The 14,522-nt window shown below is 35.4% G+C and overlaps 1 protein-coding gene across 1 annotated transcript in view; it reads right to left on the minus strand.

Annotated features, from left to right (window-relative positions):
- The window catches only part of WDR72 (WD repeat domain 72), a 91,374-nt gene that overhangs the window by 48,649 nt on the left and 28,203 nt on the right, over positions 1 to 14,522 (minus strand). The window contains exon 14 of the mRNA XM_074549372.1: positions 321 to 1,138. Within this exon, the coding sequence (XP_074405473.1) occupies positions 321 to 1,138 (818 nt within the window). The remainder of the gene's footprint in view (positions 1 to 320; positions 1,139 to 14,522) is intronic.

Raw genomic sequence — 14,522 nt, forward strand, 5'->3', positions numbered from 1 at the left:
TGATATTAGCTATCAACAGAGCTAATACCAGAGTCCTACAGTAGTGCAGAAGCTGAAAGTATGGAGACTTAATTGTTGAAGATCCTCTTCACAAAATGTAATTGTGTGTGTTACCTAATAAGCTTTTCAGAGACAAGGTTTGGGGTAGGAATAATACTGATTCAATAATTTATGCTTAGAGATTACTCTGCTGTGTTTGATTACTCTGTGTTTTTGGAACAGAAAAGTATAACCAGGTGCATTAGTATGATTAGGAGGAATTAGGTTTGGATGTAGAGGCATTAGAAAATATAATCCACTCATAATGAAGAAGTTCTTACCTTTCAATTTCATCTGTAACTGCTGAAGGTGTGTTAATTATCCTGTAGATTAAAGATATTCTGCTAAATAAGAAAAATACTGTTTCCAAGTCCCTTGTTCCATAATCATTATTCTCATGTCCATCCTTCTTTCCAAATTGTCCTTCAGTTGCAGCGAGGTATTTATTTGATAAATCAAGGACTCTTTTTGAAAACAAATTGAAAACTCCATGTTCTCCTAGCACACCACAATCAGTACATTTCCACCCTGGCAACATCAGTGAGAGGTGGCTTTCATCTGACACAAGTCCAAAAGAAACAGGACACTGAAGCCTCAAGATGTTCAGGTGTCCTGCACAGAGATTGTCTATTTCTTTATCTACACCCCATGGTAGGAGACATGACAGAAGCAGTTTGGCTGTATCAGTTGCCAGGTTCACATCGATGTTTCCTGATGGCTGCATTCTGATCTTTCTTGAACTCTTCATTTTTTTCCATCTTTTTATGCCACCACCTTCTTCCATAGGCCTAGTTGCATTATTATCCCTGTGAACTTGGTCTGAACAAACAGTCTCTGCCTGCCCATCTACTTGAGGTACAAAGGCAGCAGTTTTATTTCTTTTTAATGTCAGTGCCCTTTTCTCAGTAGTACTTTTAGCTCTTTCTAGAGTGTATTGGTTGTGGAATGATTTTGATGACTTTAATCCATTGAGTTGAGATGAGAGCAGTTCCTCAAGTTTTTCCAGGTCAAATAAGAGAATATGAAAGTTTGCATTGTTCCATTTTGTCTTAGCTGGTAAAATAGTAAAGGGCTGTTGGATGCAGCTGGTATCATTCAACTGAAAGAAAAATATTAAATGTCTAAACAGTTCTTTGTAATTTTCAAGCTATCAGCGTAGAATTGCCTCTGGAATAGAGAAAATCTATTCACTCCATTAAGTTCAATTAAATTATACATATTCAGTTTTGATTAAGTAAAGAAGATTTGCTTCCAAATAGCTTAAGACACCCAGAGACATCTGTGTGTAAATACTATAAAACAGGCTCCTTCAATTACACAGCCATACTGTAGATAGCACATATCTTTGCGAAAACTCTAGGCTGGTATTTCTTCTGCCGAGTCTAATTTCAAGTTCAAAGGATTTTTGGAAAATTTTAAAGCATGAAACTTTTTTTTACAAAATAAAGCTAGAGGAGCAAATGCTACAATGCTGCAAGTTTCTTGCAAGCCCCGAGTGTCCGTACACCTTTTTATAATTTGCTGCATGGGACATATAGAGGATTTGTATGGGATAAAGACTATGCCTTTTGCTATTTCAAAACATGCAAAGCCACCTCCTGAGATAAGTCACAAAGCAAGAACAATAAGGAACCTAGGTAAATAAATCTCCACACAATTAATTCACCTTAGCACCTTAGCTCAAAATAATTAAGAGAAAAAGTTTACTAAAATGTTTGTGAATATCTGACTTTGTCTTGTGCCACCTTATTTCCTACCTGCATCTTTATTAGAATTTTCCATACCTTTCCCCCAATTTTGAAGCCCATTCACAGCAATGGCAATTTATAAAGCATAACTTCAATTTTACATACTAACATAATAAACACATGGCTAATTGCTGTTGTTAATAAATGATCAAAGAACATATTTTTGGAAACCAGAAGTTTTGAGAACAGCTACAGCTTCTCTAAACTTGAGAACCACACGTTAAACCGTAGAAGTAACTTGATGATGATGAACTGTCAGCTAAACATCAGGAAATGTTCAAAATCATCTTCACCAAAAAAAAAAATTAAAACGAACTCCATTTTAGCCTTGCAGTTTCATTGTTTAAATGATAAATTGTCATTAAGAAGAAAACTTTACATCTTCTCTTTTACTAGTGCCCTTGGCACAAGGTGGACACTATGCTGTGACAAACTCCAGTGGAAGGGATGTCTCCAGGCACTTTGAAAATGACCTGATGAGTTCACAGTGACACGACATCTCATATCATAATCCTGCAGCATCTACCAAAGTATGTTTTACTTTCAGGGAAACACCAGAAGTAAGGGATTATAAACACCTTGTTGACATTTCTGCCCTTTTCTTTAAGCATTTACGACTGGTATGTTTTTATTGTCCTGCACAAGCTTATGCTCTCAGCACCACGCTCAGCCTATTTCACCTCCACAAGCAGAAAGACACATCAAGAAGCAACTTTTCATGTCAGTAATACTTCTGCAAACCATGATGCCAGCTTCCATACCACAAATGATACAGAATTTTCCAGATCACTCTTAGTTTTAATTTTCTTCTGATAATTTGAAGCATTCCACTAACACAAAGAACTTTCTGTTGAACATAGTTAAATCTCAAAATAAACCACCACTTGTTAGTAAACAGAGCAGCAACCAGCTCTTGCTGGAATGCAACGTTGTTTACCTCATCTTTCTCATGACCACCTTACCCAACTTCTTTTACATTACAAACTATGATTTTATAGGATTAGCTATTTTAAAACTATTAATTAGTGTTTTCCTTGTCTTATTAGTACAAATAACGCAAGGAAAAAATTGACTGCATAAACTCTATGACGTGACTATTTAGTTTTGGGCAATAATATAATTTGGCTTTTTGTTATTTAGGGAATGATTCTCCCAACCAGATGAGAATGTACTCTAAATCCATAATCTCATTTAAAGATCTCCATAGGGAGTCATAAGTAAGAGATTATAAGTGCTTGTTCAGTTTTTTTATCCCTTTCCTTTTAAAAAAAATAATACATTGCAGTTAAGTACTAGGATTATTTTAATCTTTAATTATGCTGTTTTCTAATAGATAGAGAGAACCCCATGGAATGCAAATACCGGAATTCACAGGCTAGCTTTGACATTAATTGAAGCTATTATTATTTAGCCTATCCTTTTCTTCTTCTACACACTTATATATGCTTGATTAACACTTAAAAACCTTTAGTGAAATCAGCATCCAAACAAAGGAAAATCCAGTGTCAATGGCAATCCATTGAGACATCTGGTGATGCTACTACCTGTGAAGTCACAATAAGTAGTCATGTTTTATTGGCAATATGAAAGCTTATTGACACTGATCCTAAAACTGTCTGCCAAGTTATCTTAGCTCTCTGCCACAGGCATTTCATTCCAGTGCAAGAAGGTGGGCATCCAAAGCTTTAGACATAAAATGCCATTTAGGACATATAGGCAAGCTATTCTCTGTAATAGAAGATTACAGAGAATTGAAAGACACCCATAACGCTAAATACAAACCAGAGAGCTGGAAACTGCATTTTTTGAATACTGAAAATCAGATGAACAGATATTTGCATTATATATTGCACCTTTCCTTTTCTAGTTTAACCATTTCTAGTTTTTAAATTTATTTTTGATGTGGACAGCCTACTGTTGGCTTTAAAGAAGCAAAAAGGCTGACTATAGACTAAAATTATATCCTGAAACTTGTGAACCTCTTGTACATCACTGACCCACAACACAAAATGCTTTCTATATCCAGGAAAGAGCAAGATTCAGGGAGGCTTTGAAAAGCCAAGCTATTTTCCATGCATGGCCAGCATCCCCTAACATCTCTCCAGCTTGCCACTAAAGATGTTCGAGCCAGGATCAGACAAGAGCTAGAACAAACTATTTAAGTTGGAAGGGAACTACAAGGAACATTTAGTCCAACTAGGCTCTCCAAATGCCCCTTAAACACTCACTGGCTTGGGGCATTGCACACATTTCTCAGAAGCCTATTCCAGTTTTTTGGCATGCAATTCATCACTGCTCCACAAGTTACAACCCTGTTCATTCCACTACATCTTTTCCCCTTTACTCATTCTTAGCACCCAAGGAAAATTTTCCTGTGACTATGGGGAGGGGGCAGCAGGGGCTGTGCTTACTGTGGCCCCCAACTGCATCAAGACATGCCATTATCTTTAACAGATTTAGGACAGACATATCACATAAAAATTTCATGGGAAGTACAATTCAAGTGTTATTTTACCTAGCTGCCTTCTCATCTCTAAAGGTTTTTTTCCACTGGGATCCAACTTGTTCTGGGAATGGTATTCCACTTAAAATACACACTTCCATTAGCTGACAGAAATTCCCATACTTTTTCAGCTCCTAATATGTATGCACTTGCTCCACGTACCTGCTTTCTTTACCAGAAGTGTTCTATTGTGGGTTTTGTGCTAAAAGCAGATTTGACAGGAATGATCTTGACATTCATTTTACATAAAGGAAACAAAGTGGTAAAAAAATCACAAGGTAGAAATTTTAGAAGGCAAAATACCAGCACCAGCATTCAAAATCTACTCAGAAGCTGCTTTGATAACACTGAATAGCAGTTGCTCAGTTCTCACAGCACAAGTAGTACCAACTCCCATGCCAAGCAAGTCCTGAAGTATTAAATGTGACTTTTCTTCTAGACTTAGACTTTATTCATTGCACTCTCACTTATCCCAAAACCTAACAGGACAGAAGTGGCAGAAAATTGGTCCCAAAGTTCCCAGTACCCGCAGAAAGAATCATGATGTACAAACCCTAAGTGGGAGCTATCCTGTTGATAGGTCATATGCTGATTCTAACTAAGTTTTTAAATTATGTAATATTTAAGGTGTTTAATTCTGTTCCTTTGAGCTTTCCCCTTTGAAAGAACATACTTTGATTCATAAACATTGAACAGGTTCAATCCCCTCCTTTATCCATTGCTTGCCACCTGCAGAGGCTCAGGAAAATATTAGACAGAAGTTGAACAACTTTAATAGGAATTTTTAGGTAGATTAGGCAGGGGGAGACTGGAGAGATGTGTGGAGCTTACATGAAATAATGCCGAAGAGACTGGAAGGTTGTTTCATTCACAGAAGGTGCACCACTGTTTTATTTTCCTTTGGGCCAGGGATTTTCTACTTCTGATTTGCTTGAGAGGTTTTTTTTTTAAGATATATACACCTTTATATTTTGACAGCAATTAGGCCATTGGCTTTTAATACAGATACAATACAACAGCTCACTGAAGGACATGATAAAAGAGTAAGTCTTACCCGATGGACTCTTAGAGAGTGTTTCATTATTAAATATATTTACTATCAATAAATTAATGCAAACTTAATCATTAAAACACCAGCACCCAATTGTTTGCTCAGTGGAGCTATTCTGTGAATATCCAATTGTGTGAATGTCAAATTGACATTTTCAAACAAGATTTTTGAAACAAAACCCAACATAGAATCATCAAAACCACCATATCTTATAGGCTCCAGGAAGTTTTTTGACATGATAATTTTGGAAATATCACAATGATGTTTGATAATATCAATATGCTTATTTCAATGAAATTAACAATTGTTTTTGTTATCTGTCTTCACTGTGGTATTTTTATGACTCTAAAAAGAAAATAGAAACTATAAAGACATATATAATGTCTGAATCAGTCTTCATTAACAGTACACATTTTGCTTTTAAGAAACTGAATTGTGGAGAACCTGCTATAGAAATGAAAGAAGAGGGTAGTAGAATTTGTCAAACGAAATTTATTGATGGGTGAGAATTTTTTGTGTCTTGATCAGGCCAGTCACAGGATTGTCAACAGAAGTTCAGAGGTCATAACTTTTCAGAATCACATCTCATCACTGATCTGTCTCTGGGCTCACAAAAAATAAGTACAATCACACCTGCTTGTAAAAGCTATTTAGATACTCCTAACCTCCTGTTACATTTGCAATTTGTGGAGATTGAAGAACTCTTAACTGAAGCGTGGTTACCACACCTAAAGGTCTTATACATTATATGGTCAATGACAGCTCTATTTTATTCTACATAATGTTTTATCCTTAATAGTGGGAAGGAATATATCTGTTAGTTTTTGTTGGATTTGAATTTGCATTTTTCATCTGTTTTTAACTACTGAATGGGTTAAAAATCATCTTCTCTTGTAAAAATATTTTTCTCTTCAACCTTTTTAATGGAAATAGTAGCATAAGAGTACCTGCAAATGTGTCCCCAAAACATAAATCTATCTCAAGCATAGTTTTGCAAAATAGGAAACTTGTAACTGTTTCTTGAATTGTCACAGAAAACAAATACATAAACAACGTACAAAATGGCTGGCATAGTGTAAATTAAAGCATTAAATTTATTTTTAAATCCTCTGAGCCCTCAGTTGCTAGAGATGGTAGTCGATAGTAGTAAAAAAAAATTGCCTCCTTGAAATGTGCTTGGTGAACAGCAGCTTGATGATTGGCAGCACAAATAGAAGACAAACGAGAAAGCCTTCAATCTGCAGCTGATGCACAGGAAGAACATGGGGAGCTGAGTTTACAATAGAGAAAACATTACCAAGCTAATGGCACAGGCAATCGTTTGACCACCATGCATCTCTGATAGCAGCAGGGCATCCATTTTCAGTTAAGTGTTAGAGTACCTTTTTGCTTTCTCTGACCACTGCAGGGGTAAAACAACCCAGTGCGTGAAACCCACTGACTGGTAATAAATTACTATATTGGATACTTTTTGTTTTCTTTCAGCAATGACTTTACTGTGTATTCTTGCTATCATTACCAATTAAAGTGGAGCCCACGTTAGCAAGCTGTATCTAACTGTATATCAGTCCTACGCTCCAATTGCTTTGGCAAGAACCACGGGGTCAAGAGGCTCCTTTGACCTTTATCAGCTACGTCTCTCTGACCACTCACTATTTGAAGCAATCTCGACTGAACAGATGGACACTTTTGCAGACTCTATAAAGCTTAGAATATAAAGATAAATGAAATTGTGTTTGGGGCTTCAAACTGGTTTATGAGCATAAAATACAGTTAGCAAGTTCCACAAAAACCTCAGATTTCAAATAGCACATCTTAAACCTATGCCATGAATGGAACACCTATTTATCTACTGGAAAATAGTATCTTTTGGATGTGTCTTCTACATATAAAATGAAAAGCTTGATGTAACTTATGTGTTTACTTAGCATTAAGTCCCTTCCAAATTTAGGAAACCTAATTTACTTTGATACTAAAAGACAAGCAAGAAGAAAAGCTACTATAACCTTTTCCCATGACAGCACAGCATACAGCACGTGATCAAACATCATTCAGTGGAACAGTACTAAGAGAGTGAACACCACTCATCTATTTTGTGACTAGAATTTTGATGCAATAATTTAAAAAGCAAGTTCTTTAAGAAATGTAAGATAGAGAAATCTGAAATGGGGGTCCAAGTTTTCCCTAAAAGAAACTTCAAATTCTCAAGGTCATGCTTGAAGAACTGTTAACAATTAGATAGAAATATGGTCTTTCAATCCTATTTAGGTGTTTGTAACTTAAAAACAATCTAAGCATTGAATGTCATCTTATTTCAGGTAAATCCCATCAGCAGACCTGCTTTATTGAGTTTATAACCTTTTTGCAAATACACAGCTATCTTACTTTCTTGCTCTGCTGAAAGGACAAGCAATCTAGGATATGTGAAAAGATGCATTTATTCAAAAATAGTTACAAGCAGCAGGTATATAATTGAAATAGCACTTAAACATACACCATACAACATCTCTAAAATAACCTGCTGAGGAAGAAAGGATGCAAATTATTGGCTACACTTTCATCTCCCCATAAAAACCATATGGACTTCCTAATCCAATATTAGCTCCTATCAGCAGCGTACATATCACACCCCTGTCTAACCCTGCCCACATCCTGAGCTTCAAATTTAGGGAGCATGTGATGAGTTTCTGTCACTAAGAGTATCAATGGTCTCCCAAAGGGTACAAAGAGGCCAGCCTACCTGCCAGAAAGCAAGGCTGGCTTCTTGCACAGGGTGAGCATCACACAGTTACAGCATCACTATCCCGAAGTCATTCATACTCCTTACCTTAAGACACCTCACCCAGTGATAGGACAGAGGATCCTTTGATGGGAGCATTCAGAACTTTTTTCTTAATCATTTACCCTTTTATAACTCAGTACTCACATATAAAGGACTATCTGTAGAAAGCCTGGAGTCAGTAGTAGTGCCCCAGTTTGCTTTCATATGCAATTTATGCTTGACCTGAGGCTTCATCATTTGGACAATGCAGTCTTGAACAAATGTGTCAATTCATGATGAATTTTCCTATATGAACTAGTATAACAAGCTGTTTTGAACTTGCCTTGCATTACTTTTATTATGGTATTCATTACAACTCTGGTCGTATTACTGAGGATATCCAGATCATCCTAAGAATCCAGCTCCCATGAAGAAAAGGCTACATTATCTTTTGAGTTTGCACCAGTGTTTATCTATCAACTAATTGCACCAGAAGCAGAGTCACCCTCTTTCCTCTCAACTCTGTAATCTTTCTTTTTTCTTTTGTTAAGTCCCAGTGGAAGGCTTTACTATCCTCACAGCGCTTTGAACAGTAACTGTAGCATCACTGCTGATGCATCTGTGGCACAATGTAAGTAATTAAGCCAAGGAGTCTTCAGACTCAAGCTGTGTGATGAATAGTCTAAGCAACTGAATAAACCCTCTTTTTATCATGTATGGAAGGCCACTGTCAGGCAGATTGTAGTCCAGATGGATCTGCTGGGCACAAAAATTTCAATTGTTCTGGAAGAATTGCTAACACATCTATTGAATTGCTCAATGTGGAGGTCTGGTATCAAAATTTAGTGTTTCGCATATTCTGTTTTCAAGCTAACACCCTCTCTCTCTGTTACACTCATCTTAGAGTTTTCTATTGGATTTAATTAAAGTGTACATATAAAAGTGATTCTGGAGACAAATCTTTAAAAGATATCAAAGAATAACAGGCAAGTAAAACTAACACCCTGAATATCCTTCACAACTTTATAACACTAGGAAACAAATCTATCCTTTATTTTTCAGAAAAATATTTGAAGAAATGTATGACTTTTTTTACAGACAACTTTTGCTTTGCTCTGGAATTCATATCTCTGGCTGTCTGGGCAAAATATCAGGCAATTCTAAACACAACACTTTTGACAAAATCATGTCTAATAATTCATCATAGAAAGAATATAAAAGTGAACTGTAAATCCACTCATCTCTAACATCCATTTCTGGCATGAACAGTCTTGGCTGTGAAAAGTTGAGATAAAATGAAGGAATAAGATGGTGTGTAAAATTAAGTATTATTTATACACTCAATATTCAAATACTCTGCCTACATCTTAATATATTCATTATTTTGAATGTAAAAGTAAATTTCCTAACCATATCTTTAGAAATATTTACAGCTCAGTGCTGTGTGGTAGAGAAAACCTTCCATCCTCACTCAGCACTTTAGAAAAAAAGATGGAACATCTCCAAAGTTTTCTTGATCATCAACTGGACAAGAAATGCTACAGCAACCCAAAGCCACAGACTGCTGGCTCAGGATTTAGGAATTATCATATTGAACAATTTACTGGATGAATGAACATCCTAATATCTGTGAGATATAATGCTGAACATAGAGATACTGCCAACAGGACCTTAACAAGAGCTTGAGAATATTGATACATGTCTGAGTGCTGACTACAACTGAAATAACATATTTTCCCTGGGCTGTTCTGAGTGCCTTTCCCATCTTGAATTATAAGAGTCCCACCCAGAAAATTTACCTACATAAAAGTTCTAGATCAACTCATAATCAAGTGACTTTATACTAAAGAAGAAGCAAAACCCAAAAAATCCTGTGTATTCTAGAAAGTGCCATTCCTGAGATTTTAAGAATAGGCAGGCTGGACTTGCCTCTGATCCTATAGCATTCTGAGATGTATGAGGATGGCAGCTAAGTTTCTGTAACCATAGATTTCATACTGTTCTTTCCTTGCAAGCTGTTCAGTCTTACTGCAGAGACTTCCAAAAGGACAGGTTTTGGAAACATTCTCAGGTGTCTGCTTGGATGATTCATCCTTTCCCATAAGTATTGCAAGAACCAAACCTGACTACTGGAACAAATTAAAGTTTGAGTATTAATATACAAAAATAGATGAGAGTGGACGTATAACCACTGCTGTTGCTTTGTTTGTTTGAAATCAAGCCAAAGGTTAGCCAAGGATTTTATTTCTGCTCTATAACTGAGACAAGAGTTTCAATTAGCAATTAGAAGGAAGCTAGCAGATAACAAGTCTTCCTTTTGTGTGTAAGGTTTGCTTGCTGCAATTCCTGTTTCTAAGTTGCATGTAAGATGATGATGTGCTTCTGAAAAAGTCGCTGCTTTTTTTTTTTAATAGATATGTGAGGCAGAAACCTAGGAAAAAGTCTCACACTGAATTCATTCTGAATTCTTATTAATATTTTTCTTCACTAAAATAATACTGATTAAACTATAAGAGGCCAGGGAATTAATGTTTAGAATAGAAAAGGTGATTATCAGAACTGTAAAGATTCCACCATAACACTATAACAGTGAAGAATTTAAAGAAGACTATTGAACAACATGCAACATGAAAATATAAAGGTTAAAACAAAGATCATGTTATTGATTCTAGAATTAGGCAGAGCACTTGGAAGGAAAATCAGTTAGGCTGATCTACAGAAAAATCACACCTTCTAGACTACAAAAGTAGTAAAGGTAAAATCCAAGACAGAAAAACTCAAACTGTGCCCAGCTCCACAAACAGACCTAAGAGAAACAGTCCTAAGTGGCAAATATGATATCATGAACACCACTTCCATAAGAGAGGAACCGTATGTTTTTAACTGTAAGTATAAATCCCTAACCAAAATGCAAACTTTGCAAAAGATTCCAAGAGACAGAAGGGAATTGCAGCATGGCAGAGAGATGGGAAAAGACAAAGACAACAATAGCTAGGTTAGATTCAATAAATCATCCTTCAACATGAAATACTTCACAAGGACTGTTGATATTGACCTTAGATTTATTTCTAGGAGGATACTATAGCAGTCTCTTTAGCTTTATCACACAGTCCAATTAGCTGTCTAGGAAGGGAAAGAAGTTTTAAGTCAATCACCTCCAGTTTAGTCACAGAGTAGAAAAGAATCAGTGTCAGAAGTGCTGAAATAAGTAGTTAAGACTTATTATTAGATTTCTGACACCCTGTGTTAATTGCTACCCATGTGTGTAAGTTTAAAAAGGGCTACAATATCACAATGGCAATGTTTTGGTTTCATTTTGCTTTGAGGCAATCAATGGAGAAAACACAAATCATCAAATTCTTGACTTGGTGTGGCAATTCAAAAACTACACTAACTTCCATAAAAGATGGCATGTGGTCAAAGCTATCAACATCCCTCAGGATCATGGTTCTTTTTAACTGCTCCCAATTTAATCTCATAACTCCCAAGTTATTACTTCACTGTAGTTATGTTGCTACCTTGGTCCCTTGATAAAATACTTAATTGTAAAATTTCCCTGGAAATGTAGTACTAAAATGTTTTGCAACTGAATTACAGAGAAAAAACCCCCTGCATATATTGAGCCTTTTTTCTTCACTCATTTTCCTATTACACTTAATAAACTACTAAATATAGCTGCAGAACACTAGTTCCAGAAAAAAAAAAACAAACAAACCCTTGCAGCAGCAGTGTGACATTACCAATTTTAAGGAGAAATACTCTACTACTTTCTATTTTGCTTTGTCCTTAATAATCCACTCCACATAAATCACCGAGATCTGTAATACCCCATAATAATGCTCTAAATATTATAAAAGGAAAGAAATTAAAGGAATCCATGTCTGTGACACCATTGTTTATGGTACCACTCCTGATTTCCTATTTGCTAAGTATTATTTTGTATTTGTGCTTGTATCTTATTTCCATTTTTCTATCAATTTTTCTATCAGTAAGATTTAACTAGCAGTGATTTTCCAGACTTCCAATAACAATTTTATTTTCAAATTGCTTCCCTTGCCATACTAAAACAAATAGCTGCTATTATCCTACAGTCTTCATTTGCCTCTTACTTATTCTGTGCAGCAACATAGATCTTTCTTTTATTATTTACAACTTCTGGACATTCTTCCCTTTACATATTTTTGCTCAGAGCAGAATATGTATACTATTATGCAAGTGTATATCAAGTTCTAAAGGACTCCATTTTAAGAAATTGCTGAGTTAATATATCAAAAAATACAAGTCCACATATAAAATAATGTTTCTCTCCCCCATCTTTGTCTTATGTACACAGTAAAAAAAAAAACTCTTTTCTGATCTAGATTTTCAGTAGTATAATTTAAGAGTTCAAGCTTCAGCAACAATTGAACAGATTTTATAATCCTCCCTCCAATGTTTTTACCCAGACCATTCTGATTACTGAAATCATGAGAAGCATTAGTGCATGATAAGCACAGGCTTATATCCAAAATATTGAAGCTGAATAGGTAGGAAACTTTCGAACATGAAGGGTTTCTGGAACATCAGGAAAACAATTCCCAGACACATCCAGCTTTTTATGTGCATCAATGAAATCTTCATATGATGCACTGGAGCATTTCAATTCTTTTTTTTTTAAATCAGTTTTCCAGAGAGCTTCAATTTTCAAACAGAACTATGACTTAAAGCTATAATGAGAGCTCGTTCCATATGAACACCATGAGCACAGTCTAGTGTGTATTCTATTGTAATTAAGAGCAGTGATTCAATACCTATTGCTACTGGCTGGGTATCATAGCAACCTTGTGTCACTGAATACTGCTGGAAAACTGTTCAGCACTAGCAAGACCATGCTTCAGGAAAATCTACAATGGCACTACAGATTGTCAACATCTGTGGGGGTTGTTACAGGGAGAGCAACAAAGAAACCTGCTTTAAAAAAAGCCTATACTTAGAAAATTGACAGGGATTCTACAGTAGCACTACAAAAAGAAAAAAAACACAGAGGAAGGAAAGGACATTTTTTGTCATTAGTTACACAACTTATGCACCCACATCCTAACATCTACCCCTATAAATAGAGTTGCAATAATGCCGCATCATCACATTGTTTATGTATGTCCACAAAGCACTGCCTTTTACTTTTTAACTAAACACAAGCACCATTCACCACCAACATTATTCTGGAAATAAAATAGCCTCACTTTCAAAATAATATTTAAACTTTCACAAATGAACTCTAGATAGTCTTGTATAAATCTGCACAAAAAAAAAAAAAAAAAAAAAAGAGAAAACAGGTTACTATGAACAAGAACCCAATATTGATTTTTCTGCGGTGCAGTAAAGCATCTCCATTCTATTTGGCTGCTGTCAAAGCCACTCTTTAACAGCTGGAGTCAAATTGCACTATTTACAGCAAGAGCCCTTGTCAAGTGGACCATAAGTATTCTAACAATACACTATTCAAATGGCACTTTGCCACACAAATTGCTGACTTGATGAATACCCTATGTCAATGACTAAGGCCAATATAAAAGTTTCATTTTTATGAGAGGTTTTACATTCACATATTAAATAAAGCTTTCTTGAAGAACTATTAAGCTATATATTTTGGGTCTTTTGACATTAAAAATAATTAAAATCTGTTTAAATATATCAAGGGGATTTGACAACATTAATATGGATCTTGTGTTAACTGCATTTGTCACAGTCATCTGTTATTGGTACTCCCACTGGCACGTGCAGCACAATAAAAGAATTAAAATGGTCAAAACACCATGAAATCAAAACATTCTGCTTTTGTATCCATGATTTACATGATGGCAAAAGTTCTGAAAGAAAGCCTTCGGAGCTGGACCACTATGTGAGGATATTTATCTTTTTTAGGATGGAGGAAAGAGACCATTATTTTGAAAACATTCTTTCATCTTAACTATAAGAGGAAGGGTAAAACAATTTAAATATGGCAAGAATAAATGCTGAATTCTACTTGCAGTCGTCATGTGGATCACTCATTGTACAAAAGGATCACTCTCATTTACAATACCAACAGGACAGAATACCCACTCATTTTTCCTGTCAGATAAATCTTCTGAAATTGAGTTCCTTAATATATACTAAAATTGATGATGGGTTTTTTTGATAGAAAAGTTATGAAAAATTTAGTATGTTGTTAAATTTCTAATACACAATTTGCCAAAGAAGGAATTTGATAGCAAAACACTCAGTCTATAACAAAACTCTCTGATAATCTGAAAGTTTTTTGATATTTTTATGTGTGTGTAATTATATGCTTTAAATTAATAGAGGATGGAATGTTAAAGTCTGATAGCCACAGTCCTCTCACTAATTAAATGGGATCTGAATTTCTAGACTATTTCAATATGCTAAAATACAACAATG

Source organism: Zonotrichia albicollis, chromosome 11 (genome assembly GCF_047830755.1).
Source record: "Zonotrichia albicollis isolate bZonAlb1 chromosome 11, bZonAlb1.hap1, whole genome shotgun sequence".
NCBI lineage: Eukaryota > Metazoa > Chordata > Aves > Passeriformes > Passerellidae > Zonotrichia > Zonotrichia albicollis.